This window comes from Rhinolophus sinicus, chromosome 11 (genome assembly GCF_057876585.1).
Source record: "Rhinolophus sinicus isolate RSI-liver-muscle chromosome 11, RSI-T2T, whole genome shotgun sequence".
NCBI classification, from domain to species: Eukaryota; Metazoa; Chordata; class Mammalia; order Chiroptera; family Rhinolophidae; genus Rhinolophus; species Rhinolophus sinicus.
In genome coordinates this window covers 14,486,275-14,504,911 of record NC_142511.1, presented here as the reverse complement: position 1 = coordinate 14,504,911, position 18,637 = coordinate 14,486,275, and the positions used below count along the sequence as shown (strand labels likewise).

Genomic DNA, 18,637 nt, shown 5'->3' with positions numbered 1-18,637 from the left:
TATTTGCAAAAGAATGTTACAGCATTCTTTTTATGTTTTTGAAGCTTCAAGCTTAGAGGATATTTCTCTTGTGTCAACTCCAAAACGTTCAAATACATCACAGACTGTTTCCACTCCTACTCCAGTACCTATAATTGAGTCAGCAGAGGTGATAGAAGCCAAGGCTGCCCTTAAACAGGTAAAGATCACACCTTTACCCTTTATGTTGGGTTAGGTTTTTCGAGAACACAGTGTCATCTTCTAATAATTTCTCTAATATTTAGTTGCAGGAAATTTTTGAAAACTACAAAAAAGAAAAGACAGATAATGAAAAAATACAAAATGAGCAGCTTGAGAAATTTCAGGATCAAGTCACAGATTTGCGATCACAAAACACTAAAATTTCTACCCAGCTCGACTTTGCTTCTAAACGGTAAATTTTCTTTTGTTCAAAAATTATTGAAGTCTAAATGGTATACTTCAATATTCAAATGAACTAAATTCAAGGGTTAAATTGCAACAGTGTTACTTTTTTGTAGGCCATAATTCAGATGAGAAGCTATGGGGGTTATTTTTAATATTGACTAATGATTCTCTTGGGCATTGCTATGGGGTCCAGGTACTTACAGTTGAAGTTCATATAAGGAATATTGCTAGTTTTCCTTCCTGCGATTGAAAGACCTGTTTCTGTAAGACTTAATTATTTTATAAATGCACCAGAGGATTAGCGGAACATAAGCAAATTTCATTCAGCCTTTTCTATTCTAGGTAGAAGAGAAGTAAGTAGTAAATAATTTTGGGTAAATTCACTTTCTTGATCCCTTATAAAGGGATAATAGTTAATTGCATTCCATAATTATTATTAGACCCATTGAACACATGTTAGCTTAGTTAGGACAAAATTTATTTTTATATATGTAGGCATACCTCAGATACTGCTAGTTCAGTTCCAGACCACTGCAATAAAAAAGAAATATTGCAATAAAGCAAGTCACATGAATTTTTTTGGTGCGTATGCTTACCCTCTACTGTAGTGTATTATATGTGCAATAACATTATGTCTAAAAAATGCACATACCTTAATTAAAAATACTTCATTGCTAAACATGCTAACCATCATCCGAGCCTTCACTAGGTCATAATCTTTTTGCTGGTGAAAGGTCTTGCCTTGATGTTCATGAAAAATTCAGTAACTGCAAAGCTCAGTAAAATGAGGTATGGCTGTGCTACATGCTAAAACTATGTTTTCAGAATATGGCAGGAAGTTATTTCTATACATTCCAAGTTTGAGACCCCATATAAAAGCATCTTTTTTCCCTTATGTTGATAGCTCTAGCCGGGCATTTTCTAAGCTTTCAAGCACGTAAGAAAATAAGATGAATAGTTATAGCAGAAAAAGAACTAGCAAAAATCCAGCACTAACCATGTGTAAAAATATCTTAAATTGCATACTATGTTACGGTGGGTGTCTGGTGTATGAACATTGTATTGGCATTATTTTGAATATGATTGAAATTCTTATAAATGAATAAGATTAAAAATTAATTCGACATGAAATGCTGTGCTTATTTAGAATTTGCATTTTTTTTATTTTTTTTATTTATTGGGGTGACAATTGTTAGTAAAATTACATAGATTTCAGGAGTACAATTATGTATCACAGCATCTATAAATGCCATTGTGTGTTCACCACCCCAGAGTCAGTTCTCCTTCCATCACCATATATTTTAGAATTTGAATTAACTGCCAACTTGGGAGTTTAGAAAAAAGTATGAAGGTGTTACATTATTATAAAAAGCTACTTTTCATAGTCTTAATCATTTAAAATTATGCTATTGTGAAATTCCTTAAGGAACTAATTTGGATATAGTATTTCAGTTGCTTATAGAATTATTTTGCTTTCATGTAAGTTATGAAATGTTACAAGATAACGTTGAAGGATATCGCCGAGAAATAACCTCCCTACATGAGAGAAATCAGAAACTCACCGCAACAACTCAGAAGCAGGAACAGATCATCAATACAATGACGCAAGATTTGAGAGGAGCAAACGAAAAGCTAGCCGTTGCAGAAGTGAGACCAATTTTCTTTCTTCCAACTTGCATTACAAGTTTCATTTGACATTTGTTTTTTAGTTATTACTTTGATTTTATTAGTTGGTGTAACAGATATTTGAGAGGTTTGTGTATTACAGGTCATTACTACATGGTTTCCAGGTAGAGTTGACTCTTGTACAACATGGGTTTGAACTGCACAGGTCCACTTAATCTACGAATGTGTATGTAAGTGGATCCAGGATAAGTAAATCCATGCATTTCAAACCCGTGTTGTTCAAGGGTCAACTGTACGTAGTTTTTTTGTTGTTGTTTTAAAGTCTGATTTGTTATAGCAAAGAAATCATATGTATTTGTGGTTATTGCAATTTTTTTTTCTTTGATCTATTGGTATTCCTAATAATTTTTGCTTCATATTTCAATAAATGAAACTAAGTTATATTTTTTTATATAATGAATAGATGTACTCTCTATGAGCAATAAGAAATGTTTAGTCATGAAGGATCGTTTTAATTTTATAATTGTATTATTACATTTGACACTTTGTTTTCCACCATTTTTCTTTCAATTGTATTTGCCCTGAAGGTAAGAGCAGAAAATTTGAAAAAGGAAAAGGAAATGCTTAAATTGTCAGAAGTTCGTCTTTCTCAACAAAGAGAGTCTCTGTTAGCTGAACAAAGAGGGCAAAACTTGCTGCTAACTAATCTGCAAACAATTCAGGTAACCAAATAAAAAGACACATAAAAACATCTTTAAATTTAATTAGAAATTTCCTTAATTAGAAAATTTATCTGTCATTTTTATCATATTTGTGATGATCATTGAATTTTGGGGTTTACGACATGCCACTATTCTAAATAAAACATTTGAAAGAAACCTGATTGAATTGGTGAAATTGGCAGTTTTAATCTTCAGATCTGCATTTACAGTCTTGTATAGTTTAATTGTTTACAAGATTAAATTTTGGTACTATTGTAATGTTTCCTTTCCTGTTAAATAGATGTTTTAATATGTAGAATGTCAAAATAAGTTACTTGGTAAATGTTACAAATCTTTTTTATGTAGAATTGGGTTGTAAACCTGTAATGCCCTCTAGCCTTTAATTTTTGTATTTTATTTTTTGAGAACTTTCTTAAGCATAATCAAAAATCTTTTCTTTATCTTAGGGAATACTAGAGCGATCTGAAACGGAAACCAAACAAAGGCTTACTAGCCAGATAGAAAAACTGGACAATGAGATATCTCATCTAAAAAAGAAGTTGGAAAATGAGGTGGAACAAAGGCATACGCTTACTAGAAATCTAGATGTGAGTCTGTCAGTGTTCTGAATTTCTGTAGGTTTGTTTATGTTCGAAAATTAAGCTGGTGTATGGACACACTACCATCTCATGTTGAAGCATGGTTTTGAAGAGACTTCTTACAAACTCTTTTAAGTTTTTCTTGCCTCTTTGTATACCTAGTAATTTTTATTGAGTGCTACATTGTGAGTTTTATCCTGTTGAGTACTGGATATTTTTGTATTCCTATAAGTTGTGAGCTTTGTTCTGTGATGCAGTAAAGTTAATTGAAAATAGTTTGACTCTCTTGAGCGTTGTTGCTTTTTATGATTTATTAGACAGGGCCAAAGCAGTACTCAGCCTACAACTAATTATTCCCCGTTATTGAGACAAGACCTTCCTCAGGTCTGGTCCCAGTAACCATCGGCTTAGGAGTGTTGCAGTCTGGCTGCTAGGAACAGGCATTATTCTTGACTCTGAGTGCCAGGCACGCTTCACTCCTGTCTCTGGATGATTCTTGACCCTGTCTAGGGTAATTTCATATGCATGCACTGATCACTGTTTCCTGATTATTCAGGAGGAATCCTCTGCAAATCTCCAGGGTGCTCTTACCTGTGCAGCTCTCTTCTCTCTGATAGATGTTTTATAACTTTGAGCTTATTTATTTATTTATTTATTTATTTATTATAAATTTGAGCTTATTTATTTACCTTTACCAGTTAGCTGGTAAAGATAAATAAATAATTAGACTGATAAGAAAGTATTTCTTTACGTTTGTAACGTGCTATAAATAAATATTAGATTGGTACAAAAGTAATTGTGGTTTAAAAGGTTAAAAACAATTGGGAAAACCACAATTACTTTTGCACCAACCTAATACCTTTTCTTTGTGGATGCTAGTGTTACCAGGAATGATGTTGTACCTCAGCTTTTTGTCTCGAAAGAAAGAATTCCATCAAGGGACAGAGTTTGTGCAGCATAGGACAGCAAGAAGTTATAAGTTAAAGCGAGTACACTGAGACATGCAGCAGGCTGACCCAAGAGAGGGAAGCTGCCTCTCCTCATGTTGTGTGAGGGTTTTTATCTCTGTGGGTAGAATTGTCTCCCCCTCTCCCTCTCTAGTATCTCGTTCTCCCAGCTGGCATGCCTCCTACTCCCTTCTTGCTCCCAAGGTTGTCTGAGCCCCGTACAGTGGCCCTGAGAAGCAGGATGTATATTCTAATAAGGGGGATGTTTTCCCATCCCTCACTGGCATTTTTTCTTCTTGCTTTAAGGATATAATGTATCCTGCTGAGCTAATTGTTTTGTGCCCACCTTTGTTTATGATATCCTGCAGAGCAGGGTATCTGTGACCTAAGTGGGAGCAGCTGCAAGGGGCCTCCTGACAGGGCAGGTTCCTTCTGCTCATTTCCACCTTTCTACCTACCCTATCACTAGCAAAAGAAAAGCAAAACAGAAAACTTTACTGTTCATATAGTGAAGCTCAGTTTTATGCCAAAACTGATCACAGATGCCGGGAAGCGAGATCTTAAATGCTCCCCCATAACCTGTACGCACTTAAATCAGTAAGCTAGAGAAATTGTAGGGCTCGCCTCTTATTTCCTGTCAACCCACAATTGTAAAATGGTTTCAGGTGTTGTATCCGTGTCTGTTTGGGGAGGGTTGTGTTTTGGTTTCAGATGGGAAGGTAAATCTGGTTGACATTACTCTATATTGGCTAGTGTTTTAAAGTTCTGTAAAAAGATATCTTAAACTTGTAATTATTTAAGAACCTAAAAATAGCGTTTGTAGGGTTAATGTATTTTTTTCTTATAGGTTCAACTTTTAGATACGAAGAGACAGCTGGATACTGAGACAAATCTTCATCTTAATACAAAAGAGCTATTAAAAAATGCCCAAAAGGAAATTGCTACATTGAAACAGCATGTTAGTAATATGGAGGTCCAGCTTGCTTCTCAGTCCTCGCAGAGAACTGGTAAAGGTAAATAAATAGACTGATAATGAAGTATTTCTTCAGGTTTATAACATAGCCTATAAAGAAATATCCTTCCTTTGTGGATACTACTAGCAAAAGAAAAATCTTTACTGTTCATACAGTAAAGCTCACTTATAAGCCTAGTTAATAAATTTGCAGACTTGGAAATTCACAGTAGTTCTGCATGGCATCCAACCAAGGTATGTTTTTAGTTTTCTAATTGTTGAAGCCATTTATATATTGATATTTTTAAATTACTTCTTTTGAGGAGGGCTAATATTTGAATTCTAAGCTCCCCTTTGTGATGAGATTTCTTGTTAAATCTGTAATGATAAGGCTCACCTGACAGAAATAACTGATTTGCTTGGTGTCTTTTAGATCAGTATTCCTAATCTTTGCTCATTGACAGCCTCACGTAAAAAATTTGGTAGATTTTGCTTTTCTTTGGGTATGCACCATTTCAAGTGTAAAGGCTTTGTGTTCAGATAATCTTTCTATATGGTTTTATTTCTCAGTAGAAGATAAATAAAAAGCATAACATAATTGTATATGTATATGTGCATGTATGTGTGTATATATAAATATATATATATATATATATATATATATCTGATATATATTGTGGACATAGGATTATCCAATAGTCTTTTCTTATTGATATCATATGATAAGAAAACATTCTTTTCAATCTGAAATTTTTTCCTTTCCATGGATTTTAGAATGAAAATTGGGCTTAAATAATTTAAGATTTGGTGTTTTAGAGTTAAGCAGTGTTTAAATGACAAATTAAGAATCTAATAATTCTTTCAAGTAGCTCTTTAGTAGAAATATTTTATATTCTTCTCTTAAATACCCTTTCCTTAATTTTTGTAATAGCACATTTCAAATACTTGATTTTTTTTTTTTAAGAAATAATATACGACAAAAATAGCTGTTTTATTTCATTATTCAGCGTGGATTAAAATATACTTCCTAGATAGTTAAGTACTTTTACATTTGAGCCTTAATCCTAATTTCACAAGCTCTTTGATAACAATCACCTCTAATATCATTTAAAATGCTAATTTTAAGAAACCTGTGAAATCTTTTAGGTCAGCCTAACAACAAAGAAGATGTGGATGAACTTCTAAGTCAACTAAGGCAAACAGAAGAGCAAGTGAACGATTTGAAGGAGAGACTCAAAACAAGCACTAGTAATGTGGAACAGTATCGAGCAATGGTTACTAGTTTAGAAGAATCCCTCAATAAGGAAAAACAGGTATATACAATTTTGAATTCAATTTGAAGGCATTTATTAACTTGTTTTTTTGTTTGTTTGTTTTTTTTTACTTAGGAGCCTGCTGTATGATAGGCTCTGTAGCCAGAGCGAGTTACACTGGTTGTTATGCTTACCTTTCAAAAGTGCTTGGTCTCATAAGCCAGATAAAACCAAAACCACCCACATAATTCATAAAACAAGGAAGGGTGTAATTACTGTAGGAAAGGTACAGACCAAATGTTGATCTGAGTGGGAGGTAGATAAGGTTATTTGTCTCCTCTCCTGAGTATGTAGGACTTCACAAAAGAGATGGCATTTGTCCACAGCCTTGAAAGAAAGTATCACTTGGATAGAGATAGAAAGTTATTCCATGTGGTAGGAACCCTCAGCCAAAATAGAAAGGCTTTAGATAACCGTTTGGCTAGTGTTTGGAATTTGTGGCGTTAAGTAGTGAGAAAAATAGTCATAAATGTAGTTGAGAACGAAATGTGAAATGTTTTGAATGTCGTATTTGTAAGATTATTAAGAGCTGTTGATTTTTTCCAACATGTCATAGCCAGAATTTGTTTTAATTAGAAAGATTAATGTAGTAGATTCAAGGATACAAAGTTCATTTTGGAGAGTATAGCAGTAGTCCAGGGCTACAGTTTTAAAAGATCCTTTTGTGGTGGGCATCATGGGAATGAAAATATGTGGGGGGGGAATCTTTTAGTAGTAGAAAGGATAGATTAGGCAAGTGAATGAGGATTGAAGGAGAAATGAGAATTGGAAATTTCACTTCAAAAAAGAAAAATGGCCAATAGCTAAGTTGAGAGATAAATTATGCTTATAGTTTTAAATGTTTCTGAACTCTTTAATCCTATTGATAGATTTTTTTTTTTAATACAAACAATTTTAGTACTTTTCAAGTTTAGATTTAGAGAAAGTAGTTGTATAATTTTAAATGTGTGTAATTTTTGTATCCTACTGTTTGGATGATGGTGAAGGTAACAGAAGAAGTACATAAAAATATCGAAGTTCGTTTAAAAGAGTCAGCTGAATTTCAGACACAGTTGGAAAAGAAGTTGATGGAAGTAGAGAAGGAGAAACAGGAACTTCAGGATGACAAGAGAAAAGCCATAGAGAGCATGGAACAACAGGTAAATTAGATTATTAACCACATTCTTTTTTCCTTTTTGTAAGGATTTGCGTTCTTTTGAATAGCTCATTAGTTACCATCCAGTTCATCTCAATAGGTATTGGTTGAACCCTCCCAACAATTTTAGTTTTATCTTTTATTCTGCTCAGTGCATCTGTACATGTTTCCTTTGAATATTTTAGACTATTTTAGGAAGTAGGTACAGTGCTTCTTTTTAGAAGCCTCTGCTTGAGAATTGGCTTTTGCAAATATTAGTAGGTAGGGAATATAGACCTGCAAGTTTTGTACAGTAGATTATATCAAGTTATGACTGTTTTAAATTTAGTAAGAAGTCCCTTTGGGCAAATTGAGCTTTTTAAAATCTGTCTTCAGTATTGTTAAAGTAAGTTTGCAATTAACTCTGGTTTTCATCTTGTTCTTCCAATGTAGTTATCTGAGTTAAAGAAAACACTTAATAGCGTTCAGAATGAAGTACAAGAAGCTCTTCAGAGAGCAAGCACAGCTTTGAGTAATGAACAGCAAGCCAGACGTGATTGTCGGGAACAAGTAAGTGTTGCTCTCACAGCCAGGCATTGATATGTGAGTGTTGATCTGAGGGGCAGTTCTTTGAGTACGTTAATGCATTGGGGGATTGGTGAACCTACAAAAATACAAGGTTGTTTCCACATTTGTGCAACTTGAACTAAAGTCAGTTAAAAAGTATAGATGCAAGCTAAAAGTAAATAGTGCAGTATTCATTAACAAGGCGATCTTGGCAATTGGGAAAAAAGTACAAAATAGGAGTAGGAGATTAAATGTGTACTAGCTCTCATCTGTGATCATTTTTGTTTTCCTACTATTGCTTTCCTTCGCTAGTTCTGGCTGCAAAACTATTATAGACAAAATAGAACTTCCTCAGCAAAATGAGGACCTCTTGAAAACATTTTAATTACTGAGCTTAACTTATTTTTATACATCACTTCTTTTATAGCTTTGAAAATACAAAACTCCACATTATTTATGTATACGTACACACATGCCCACATCCATATGTGATAAGACTTTTTAATAATTTTTGGTGAACAAGAAGTGATAAAACACAATTCAGGAGAATGGGGATTATTGAGGTGGTAGAATGGGAAAAGAATACCTGTAAGAATATTGGTAATGCTCTTATTTTTAAGTTCAGTGGTATTTTAATAACCATTCATTTGGTTACTATTCTTTATTACTTACATGTACTTGTGTGTGTATCACGTTTTCTTTAAGAATGGAATACGGGGAAATGCTTCAGAGCTGAGACAAAAATGAATTATCCTTGGCTTATTGCCAAACAGAGTAACAGTGGAAATTAAAATCAGAGAATGTAGCCTTAATTCAATTTTCAAATAAATTCTTTTCATTTCCTTTTGTTCACTTCTAAGTTTCTGTGTGTACATGTGTATGCATGTATTTTACATAACTGAGTTATATTTAGCCTTTATTTCATAAGTCTGTTCCAGGTTGCTACACATTCTTTATAAGTTTCATTTAGAACAGATCTTTTATATTTCATTGAATAGATATAACTTTTAATTATTATCCTATTTTTGTATATTTAGATTATCTTCACTTTTATCTTAACACAACGTGCATATTTTTTTATTCCTTTTTTCTTATCTTTTTTTTTATAATTGTTTGTGCATATTTTCTTAGTACTGACTAGCTTTGTGGATTTTTAATCTTTTGTGTCAATGGGGGAATAATCTCTTTCAGGCTAAAATAGCTGTGGAAGCTCAGAATAAGTATGAGAGAGAACTCATGCTGCACGCTGCCGATGTGGAAGCACTGCAGGCTGCCAAGGAACAGGTTTCCAAAATGGCATCAGTCCGTCAACATTTGGAAGAAACAACCCAGAAAGCAGAGTCACAGTTGTTGGAGTGTAAAGCATCTTGGGAGGAACGAGAGAGAATGTTAAAGGTATAGTACATCATAACAAAGTGTTCTGGAGAATTGAAAGGTTTGTTTTTTCTTTTTAATGTACGTGAGGGAATCTGCTCTTATGACGGACTGTTGGCTTACAGGATGAAGTTTCTAAGTGTGTGTCTCGCTGTGAAGATCTAGAGAAACAAAATAGATTGCTTCATGATCAGATCGAAAAATTAGGTGACAAGGTCGTTGCCTCTGTGAAGGAAGGTGTACAAGGTCCATTGAATGTATCTTTCAGTGAAGAAGGAAAATCTCAAGAACAAATTTTAGAAATTCTCAGGTAAACCCAATATATTAATGTTTTATTTCTATGGTATAACAACTATGAAATGAAATTACAAATGTATAAATTAAAGAAGTGGGGGTTATGTGCTATTTAGGTATGAAGCTCATTCCATCTCGTGTTGGCCACTAAAGCCACTAACGTTCAATTAGTGGTGACTTGACATTTAGACATACTCTAATTTAATAAGTAAATGACTTTAAGTTGAATCTGATGGTAAGAACTTGAGTGGCTTCTTTGAAAATCTAAAGATACACATTTCTAAAGCCACTGTATAATAAAAAATGTCTCCCATTATTAATGAAAACATAAAAATAGTTACTAAACTGAATGGATCTTGTCATCTTAAAAGTTACCCACGTTTTGAAATGTTGTGTTGTCATTATTTTTATTCAAATAAAACCTTGTATGTTCTTGTAGATTTATACGACGAGAAAAAGAAATTGCCGAAACAAGGTTTGAGGTGGCTCAGGTTGAGAGTCTACGTTATCGACAAAGGGTTGAACTTTTAGAAAGAGAGCTGCAGGAGCTGCAGGATAGTCTCAATGCTGAAAGGGAGAAAGTCCAGGTATGTGTGCAAGCTGCAAGAAAGCAGTTGTTAAATCGAGAGAAGAACTCATTTTAGTTCTAATAAAATAAAATTTAAGTTCAAATAAGCATTCTTCCTAAAATGGTGAATTCATTAAGCATTATTAGACACTGATACAGTATATAGTGCTAAGAGAATGTTGATAACCAGACTGCCTGGTTTCAAATTCTGGCTTCATACCATTTAGATGTGTGTGTGCCTTGGGTAACTTCCCTGCTCTTAAATTTCTTTATCTGTAATATTGGTATGATAATAATGAGGATTAAGTGTGTCAGTGCACCTGAAGCATTTAGAATGATGTTTGGTGCCTGATAAATTTCAGTTACCTTAATTATTATAGTTGTTATTAAATGTACATCTGGACAGTCATTCTAGGATAACATGGTGGATTAAAACTGCCACAGAATATTTCTTCCTCAGCAAAGGAACAAAAAGTAGTAAAAACTATCAGCCAAAGAAAGGAAAAGAAATGCTGTGTTGAATGGATGGTTGCAACACAGGTCAACTTCTTAACCCGCACTACCACTCAAAAACTTAACTCATTCTGAGGAGATGTGGTAATATAACCCACAACTGGAAGGAAAGAAATTAAAATTTTGAATCATTTATCTAATTTTAACTGATAGGTAGTTGGAATGACTGCTAAAGAGAAACCATTGAAATGGGAAAGTAAATAGATTTATGGGATTTATGTTTTCAGACAGAAATGAAAATTTCCAGAATTATATCCTGTTGAGAAAACAACCCAAATTCAAATATATCTCATCATGGAAATACTGAACACACCCTCCAGTTCAGTGAAGTTAACACTTGGAGAAAAGGGGTAGAATCCGTCTCTTCTGTTTCCTTTGCTGTTCCCTTGGGCTATAGAAAGGCAAACAATACTGGGAAATGTTCAACCCACAAACAAGTTCAGAGGGGAAGAAACCAAACTTACATGCAGTCAGAAGAGAGTCAAAAAGTAACACATTATATCAAAAATACTAGGATGTCTACCCAGTGTGAACAATAGAGCATGGCAGCCATGAGTCATAGCTTTTAAATGGTGAAGGAATAAAGTAACATGCAGAAGGTTGGTAATTACATCCAATGAGGAGAGGGAAAAAGTTTTTCACACTTGGACAAGTATTCAGTAAAATTGTTCACAACCAAAGTGATGAAACAGCTGAATGAAATGAAAAAGAATTTCTGAACAAGAGTGGGGGGTGGGGGGAAAGACCAAAATAATATTATTTTAGAACTCTTAATAAATTCAGTATAGCAAGAAAAAGAATAGCTATAGAAAGATAGAGATCTGGATTGATTTCTGCACCTAAGGTTAAGATGGATTATTTGTTCGGATTTGTAGTATCTTTTTACTTTTCGTATTTATAATTTTTTGCATTTGTTTAAACTCTTTGTAATTAAGATACATCATTTAAAAAAACTTTCAAAAATTTATATTTAAAAGTTGACATTTAAAGCTTTTGTAGGGAAGATTAGAACTGGTTAGAAAAGATAGGTCTTCGCCTGTTGTTAGATGTTGATGTATATTAATACATGTGCTTGAAATCTTTAGGTAACTGCAAAAACAATGGCCCAGCATGAGGAACTGATGAAGAAAACTGAAACAATGAACGTAGTTATGGAGACCAATAAGATGCTAAGAGAAGAAAAGGAGAGGCTAGAACAGGATCTACAGCAGATGCAAGCAAAGGTTTGTAATTTACTAATCTAGAGTAAAGGCATGTTATTTTTAATAACATATGAATTTTTACATCAGGTATTTAAAAAAAATACTGGTACTGTTTTCAGGTGAGGAAACTGGAATTAGATATTTTACCCTTACAAGAAGCAAATGCTGAGCTGAGTGAGAAAAGCGGTATGTTGCAAGCAGAAAAGAAGTTACTAGAAGAAGATGTCAAACGTTGGAAAGCACGTAACCAGGTAAATGCCGTTAAACCCATTCTGAAACATGGAAACATGTTAGTTTTAAATAATAAGGTAAAAATTAAGGAGATGAAATATTTGAAGAACTAGTGAAAATTGTGTGTTTAACAGTGAAAGCCTATTATGTTAATTGAACATACAACTCAATTTTTGAAATGTTTGATATTTTGTAATTTTTTAAAAATGGCTCATTTATTTCCTTTAATTGCAAATTTGGCTCTCACCTTACCTCTAAAATACCTTTGTACATGAAAAAATGCATGTAAGTAGTTAAAGTACTTTAAGAAGATTTGTTCACTGGGAACCATTCTGGGGGGACAAAACCATATCACTTAGTGTGATCAGAAACATCTATATTCAAACAAAAGTTCAAAACCTGCTTCGTCGTGTACTAGTTATGTGATTTGTGACAGTTTCTTAATTTCTGAGCTAATTTTCCTCATTTGTAAAAATGAGGACATAATGCCACTTTTCATTTTACAAAAATTAAATAATAAATGTAAAGCAGTTCACCTAACACCTGGCACCTAGTAAATGCTCTAGAAAAGTTAACTATTAATTTGAATAGAACTGTGGAATTTAAGTGCCTATTTATTCCTTTTTTTTATCACCCAAGCAATCTGAAAAGTGAGGAAAAGAGGGTGTTAATACCCAAATCTAGATATATTTCTATTAAATTGTGCTCCTTTCTTTCCTAGTTAATGTAATCAGTTACATTTAGGATTATTTTCATATTTTTATTTAGATTGTAGTAACATTATAAACAATTTTTTCCTGTAAATCTCACTTTAATGGAATTAGGTATTTAATATTAAAAGCTTGTAGATTTTTGGATCGCTTTATTTGACTCCATTGTAACTATTCTGAAATGTTTGTTTGCAGCTATGAAAATATAATGAATAGTTAATGCCATACTTTATTTCCCTTTCCATTTGGCTAGACTTTTTAGCTAAACAAACGAAAGTGTTTATCTTAATTATCTTGTACTTTGATGCTTCATCACTGTGTATGCAAGATACAGAATATAAACATAATTACTCTACTATTTTATTATATTATAGCACATTAGTTTGATGAAACCTATGAAAAACGATATTGTGCATTTTTGCTGTTTTAGCATCTAGTAAATCAACAGAAAGATCCAGATACAGATGAATATCGGAAGCTCCTTTCTGAAAAGGAAGTTCATACTAAGCGTATTCAACAGTTAACTGAAGAAATTGGGAGACTTAAAGCTGAGATTGCAAGGTATGTGGGAGAAGCCCTAAATTGTATACAATACATGAAATCTTAAAGAAGTTTATTTCTATTCTTTATACAACTCACCAAGTGCTCCCTGATTTTAGAAAGAATGGAAAATGCTGGAGCCTTGACAGGTGATTTTCCCTTTCACTTTAAGGAGCCAACCAAACAATAATTTTATGCCTTCATACACGAATTATTTCTCTATATTTTATTACTATTTTGAAAACTATGGGTCTAAAGCTAAATGTGTTTATTTTCTAAACAGTAAAAATAACTTTAGCAAATAGATTTTTATTTTATTTATTTTTTTGGTTAGAATATATTCATGAACATATTTTGAAAGTTTTTAGTAAAGGAACTTTTTAAGTTAAAAATATTTTGAATGAACTTACATTATCCCTTTAAAGATAAGTTGAATATTAAACTTAATGTTTCTGGTTTATTTTTTAAAGCTTTAATGTCAGTTGTCCATATCATACGTATTTTCTTACCTTTTCTGTAATTGTCTAGCATTTTCTCTCTTGTATGATAACAATATGTAATTTTAAAAAATGAGAAAGTTAAGATTCAGAAAGGTACCCAGTGTTAAACCCATACTCTTAATTCAGGTCATCTGATTTCAGTTTAATTCATGATAAAAGAACAGGGTTTGACAGACTGTAACCCACCGACCTGTTTTGTATAGCCTATAAATAAGAATGATTTTTATATTTTTAAAGTATTGTAAAAAAAGAAGATGAACATATGACAGAAACTGTATGTGGCCTACAAAACCTAACATATTTACTCAACTCCCAGCGGAGTGGAGTGTAGATTTTACTATCAGGCAGATGTGGATTAAAATCTGTGTACCAGCACTTGATTACTGTGTAAAATTCTGCGTGTTACTTGACCGCTTGTTGTTTGGTTTTTCTCTTCTCTAAAATGGGTATGTACGTCTATGTAATAAACAAATAATACCTTTCTAAAGGACCACAGATTCATAAGATAAGGAATTATCTTTTGAAGTATGTGTGGTTTTGTTTTTTTTTAGGGTTTTTAAATAAAAATCTTACTAAAACAATAGAAATGTAAATTAAAGGATTTTAATTAAAATTTGAAAGTCTCATATATTTAATCTTTCTTCTTTACCCCTTTATTTTTGTTTAGAGCAAATGCATCTTTGACTAACAATCAGAACTTAATCCAGAGTCTAAAGGAAGATTTAAGTAAAGTAAAAGCTGAAAAGGAAAGTGTCCAGAAGGACTTAGATGCCAAAATAATTGATATCCAAGAAAAAGTCAAAACTATTACTCAAGTCAAGAAAATTGGGCGTAGGTACAAGACTCAATATGAAGAACTAAAAGCACAACAAGATAAGGTATTTTTAAGTGATTTTATTGTTATATGTACACTTTATGTGAACTGTATCATTTTTATGTACACAATTTTATATACACAATTTTACACAATTTATAGTTTTATATATAAGGATGACTTAAATCTTATTTCTTCATTATTTTGATTATTGATGTTTAGATTCTAAGCTTGAATATAAGCTTATATACGATATCTTTGTTTGATTTAAAATTGGCTTTTTAATATGTCCCAAAATACACTAAATTCATAGAGAAATTTTAATGCTAGGTATTTTAGTTTTCCAGTTTCAAATATCACTGCTAACTAAAATTGTGTATATTAAAAAATGATAGCTCTTTATGAGTAATCAGGTTGTGTTATATATGTAGTTTTAAATAAGTAGACTGTGTTAACCACCTACCAAAAAGAATTGTCAAATCTTTGTTATATTTTGAGTTTGGATTTTGTTTAATTCCCAAAGGTAAAGAACTGTATGTTGATTTAATTGCATATTTACCATGTTTCCCTGAAAAGACTTAGCCAGACCATCAGCTCTAATGCATCTTTTGGAGCAAAAATTAATATAAGGCCCAGTCTTATTTTAATATAAGACCAGGTAATAATATCATATCATACCATATCATATATCATATATTATGTCATACCGGGTCTTATATTAATTTTTGCTCCAAAAGACGCATTAGAGCTGATGGTCTGGCTAGGTCTTATTTTCAGGGAAATATGGTAGCACATGTTAGATTAGAAAATATATGAAGAAAAAAATCCATAGTTCTTACCACTCAGAGTTAACCACTGTTAGCACTTTAATATGCTTTTCTTTACAGATGAGTGATTTGTTTTTCCAAGCAGTTCTATGTCAAACAATGCATGTCATCTTGAGTAGTTAGTTAATATTCAATTGTATGGAAAATTGTAATCTATTTAATAACTTAGTTTTGGACATTAAAATAGTCCATAGAAAATTCATTTATGAATACCCTTAAAGATAAATTTCTTTGTATAGTTATTATTTCCTTCGATGAACCTGTAGAAGTGGAATTACTGAATATAAACGTAGAAGTATATTATTGCTCTTTGTCATATTAGGTCATGGAAACCTCAGCTCAGTCTTCTGGAGACCATCAGGAACAGCATGTCTCAGTTCAGGAAATGCAGGAGCTCAAAGAAACCCTTAGCCAAGCTGAAGCAAAGTCAAAATCACTTGAGAGTCAAGTAGAGAATCTGCAGAAGGTATGAGTGTGAAATAGTGAAACATTTATGTCCCACTTCTTTCCTTGTTGAATACCTAAAGAAGTAGAATGGAATATTCAGTCATAAAAAAGAATTGAAAAAATGTGTTAAGCGGTAACATTTTTCTTATATGGAAATGTATGTATTTTATCCTTATTACTTTAAGTGACTTGTGTATGTGAGTAGTATCTAATCATCTTCCAAGTGTTCACTTATTAGTTGGTTTGACCACCATTTTATGTTTATACTTTCATTTAATCTAAATGAGCAAATTAATAAGTTTTACATTTTAAGTCTGTAGCGCATGCAGTTTATATTGATTTGATTGATTTACATAGTGAATACATTGTTTCCCTTTAAAAGACATTGTCTGAAAAAGAGATGGAAGCACGAAATTTCCAAGAACAGGCTGTGCAGCTTCAATCAGAACTTTCACGACTTCGTCAGGATCTTCAAGATAGAACCACACAGGAGGAGCAGCTCCGACAGCAGATAACTGAAAAGGAAGAGAAAACAAGAAAGGCTATTGTAGCAGCGAAATCAAAAATTGCACATTTAGCTGGTAAATTTCCATATACTTTAAGGTTTGAACTTGATGTAAAAGTTATGTATTTGATGTGGGCTTAAAATTAAATGGGAAAGTAAAAAAGTTAATACTGTAAGGTAATTTGTGTATGTGTGTGCTTTAAATACCGGGTTTATTAGACACACAATTAGAGCAATCTTAATTTTCAAGTGATGAGGATGTCCTTGATATATGAAGTCTTTCTTATTTGTTAACTGATAATAAGCAGATAGGGAGTGCTGCTCTCCTGCTTTAGTGTGTAACTGTTACGACCTTCTGGTGGAGATCCTTTGGGTCCACAGTGTACTGTCCAGAGCCCTTTTGTACACTGGGCAGCGTTGGATCTTACCAGCCCAGGGATTTTTCTGTGCCTCTCTTCACTGAGGGTCCCTCTATCCCTTCAGGGATAATACTGTGTCAGATTTATGGGAGCTCAGTGCGGCAACACTCAGGGCCTTATTGCTTGTCTACCTGTTTAGTAGGTAAATAAAATGCCAAATTAGTTGGATTTTATTATGAGCAATTTTTTAATGATCTCTAAGGTAGTGTCCCAGCAACTTATTTCATAGAAAACTAAAGTTACTTAATTGTTTTTTAGTATATGCTATAGATGATATGAAATGAAAGTTTTGCAATTTGTAATATCCTTGTATTTAATAGTTGAAATATTAAAGGCCATTTAAAAGGTCTTATGCTGACTGCAGTTTATGATGGATCCTTTAGCTTTTTTGAGATCTTAGGGAAAGTTACATATTTTTGTTATTGGAGTAAGTATATTTTATATTGGAGTAATAAATATGGATCTATTTAGAACTGTGCCTATACTGAGATGTGTAGTGTACGACAATTATTGCAGATGTTAAAGTTCAGTAGTAGAATCTGATACAACCTTTGAGTACCTATTAAGCACGTAAACAGTCTTTATTTCCAATGTTTGATTGTAATATTAATAGAATCACATGGTTACTTCTTTAGGCGTAAAAGATCAGCTAACTAAAGAAAATGAGGAGCTTAAACAAAGGAACGGAGCCTTAGATCAGCAGAAAGATGAATTGGATGTTCGTATGACTGCTCTTAAGTCCCAATATGAAGGTCGAATTAGTCGCTTGGAAAGAGAACTCAGGGAGCATCAAGAGAGACACCTTGAGCAGAGAGATGAGCCTCAAGAACCTACTAATAAGGTGACTAGCTCATTCTGTTTAAATGACAAATGTCTTTGTACATATTATTTGAAGCTTTCAGGTGATTTAGGAGCCTTTTTGTCAGTGAATCTTGGCTAAGCAGAAAGTACAGAGAGAATTAACAAAAGTGAAATATTTTGATGGTATTCATTAATGGACTCGGGGGGTAGGCACGATAACCCGTGATTTTCTTTTTATATAGGTCCCAGAACAGCAGAGACAGATCACATTGAAAACAACTCCAGCTTCTGGTGAAAGAGGAATGTAAGTTTTAGCTCTCTTATAATCTATTATCTGTTTTTCTTTTAAAGCTCAGGAAAGAGCTAATGATCTAGGGGGAGAAAACAAATCTGTACTCTAATTACAAAAATATATTCTAAAGCTACTTATCTGTGCAAAATTGCATCATATATTTTGGTATCTTTTTTTTCCCCAGAACTCATGTTTTCAGCATACTTGCAGTCTTACCAGGTAGAGCTTTGTGACAGAAAACATCTTTTATCTTTAAGATGGGATTGACTTCTAAGACAGGCTACTGATTTTCCTGTGATGTTTGAAATATTTAGTGAACAAAAACTAGAATTACAATCACTGTTTCTTTAATATATGTATACATATGTATTATGTA

The 18,637-nt window shown here is 32.8% G+C and overlaps 1 protein-coding gene across 4 annotated transcripts in view; it reads left to right on the top strand.

Annotated features, from left to right (window-relative positions):
- The window catches only part of TPR (translocated promoter region, nuclear basket protein), a 59,153-nt gene that overhangs the window by 15,067 nt on the left and 25,449 nt on the right, over window positions 1-18,637 (top strand). For all 4 annotated transcript variants that reach the window (XM_074322244.2, XM_019738042.3, XM_019738043.3 and 1 more), the window contains exons 17-36: window positions 45-178; window positions 264-412; window positions 1,890-2,052; window positions 2,619-2,753; window positions 3,200-3,340; window positions 5,126-5,291; window positions 6,377-6,543; window positions 7,530-7,682; window positions 8,111-8,227; window positions 9,416-9,619; window positions 9,724-9,908; window positions 10,332-10,479; window positions 12,059-12,196; window positions 12,295-12,426; window positions 13,547-13,677; window positions 14,824-15,034; window positions 16,120-16,263; window positions 16,627-16,825; window positions 17,804-18,009; window positions 18,212-18,273. In XM_074322244.2, the coding sequence (XP_074178345.2) occupies window positions 45-178; window positions 264-412; window positions 1,890-2,052; window positions 2,619-2,753; window positions 3,200-3,340; window positions 5,126-5,291; window positions 6,377-6,543; window positions 7,530-7,682; window positions 8,111-8,227; window positions 9,416-9,619; window positions 9,724-9,908; window positions 10,332-10,479; window positions 12,059-12,196; window positions 12,295-12,426; window positions 13,547-13,677; window positions 14,824-15,034; window positions 16,120-16,263; window positions 16,627-16,825; window positions 17,804-18,009; window positions 18,212-18,273 (3,085 nt within the window). The remainder of the gene's footprint in view (window positions 1-44; window positions 179-263; window positions 413-1,889; window positions 2,053-2,618; window positions 2,754-3,199; window positions 3,341-5,125; window positions 5,292-6,376; window positions 6,544-7,529; window positions 7,683-8,110; window positions 8,228-9,415; window positions 9,620-9,723; window positions 9,909-10,331; window positions 10,480-12,058; window positions 12,197-12,294; window positions 12,427-13,546; window positions 13,678-14,823; window positions 15,035-16,119; window positions 16,264-16,626; window positions 16,826-17,803; window positions 18,010-18,211; window positions 18,274-18,637) is intronic.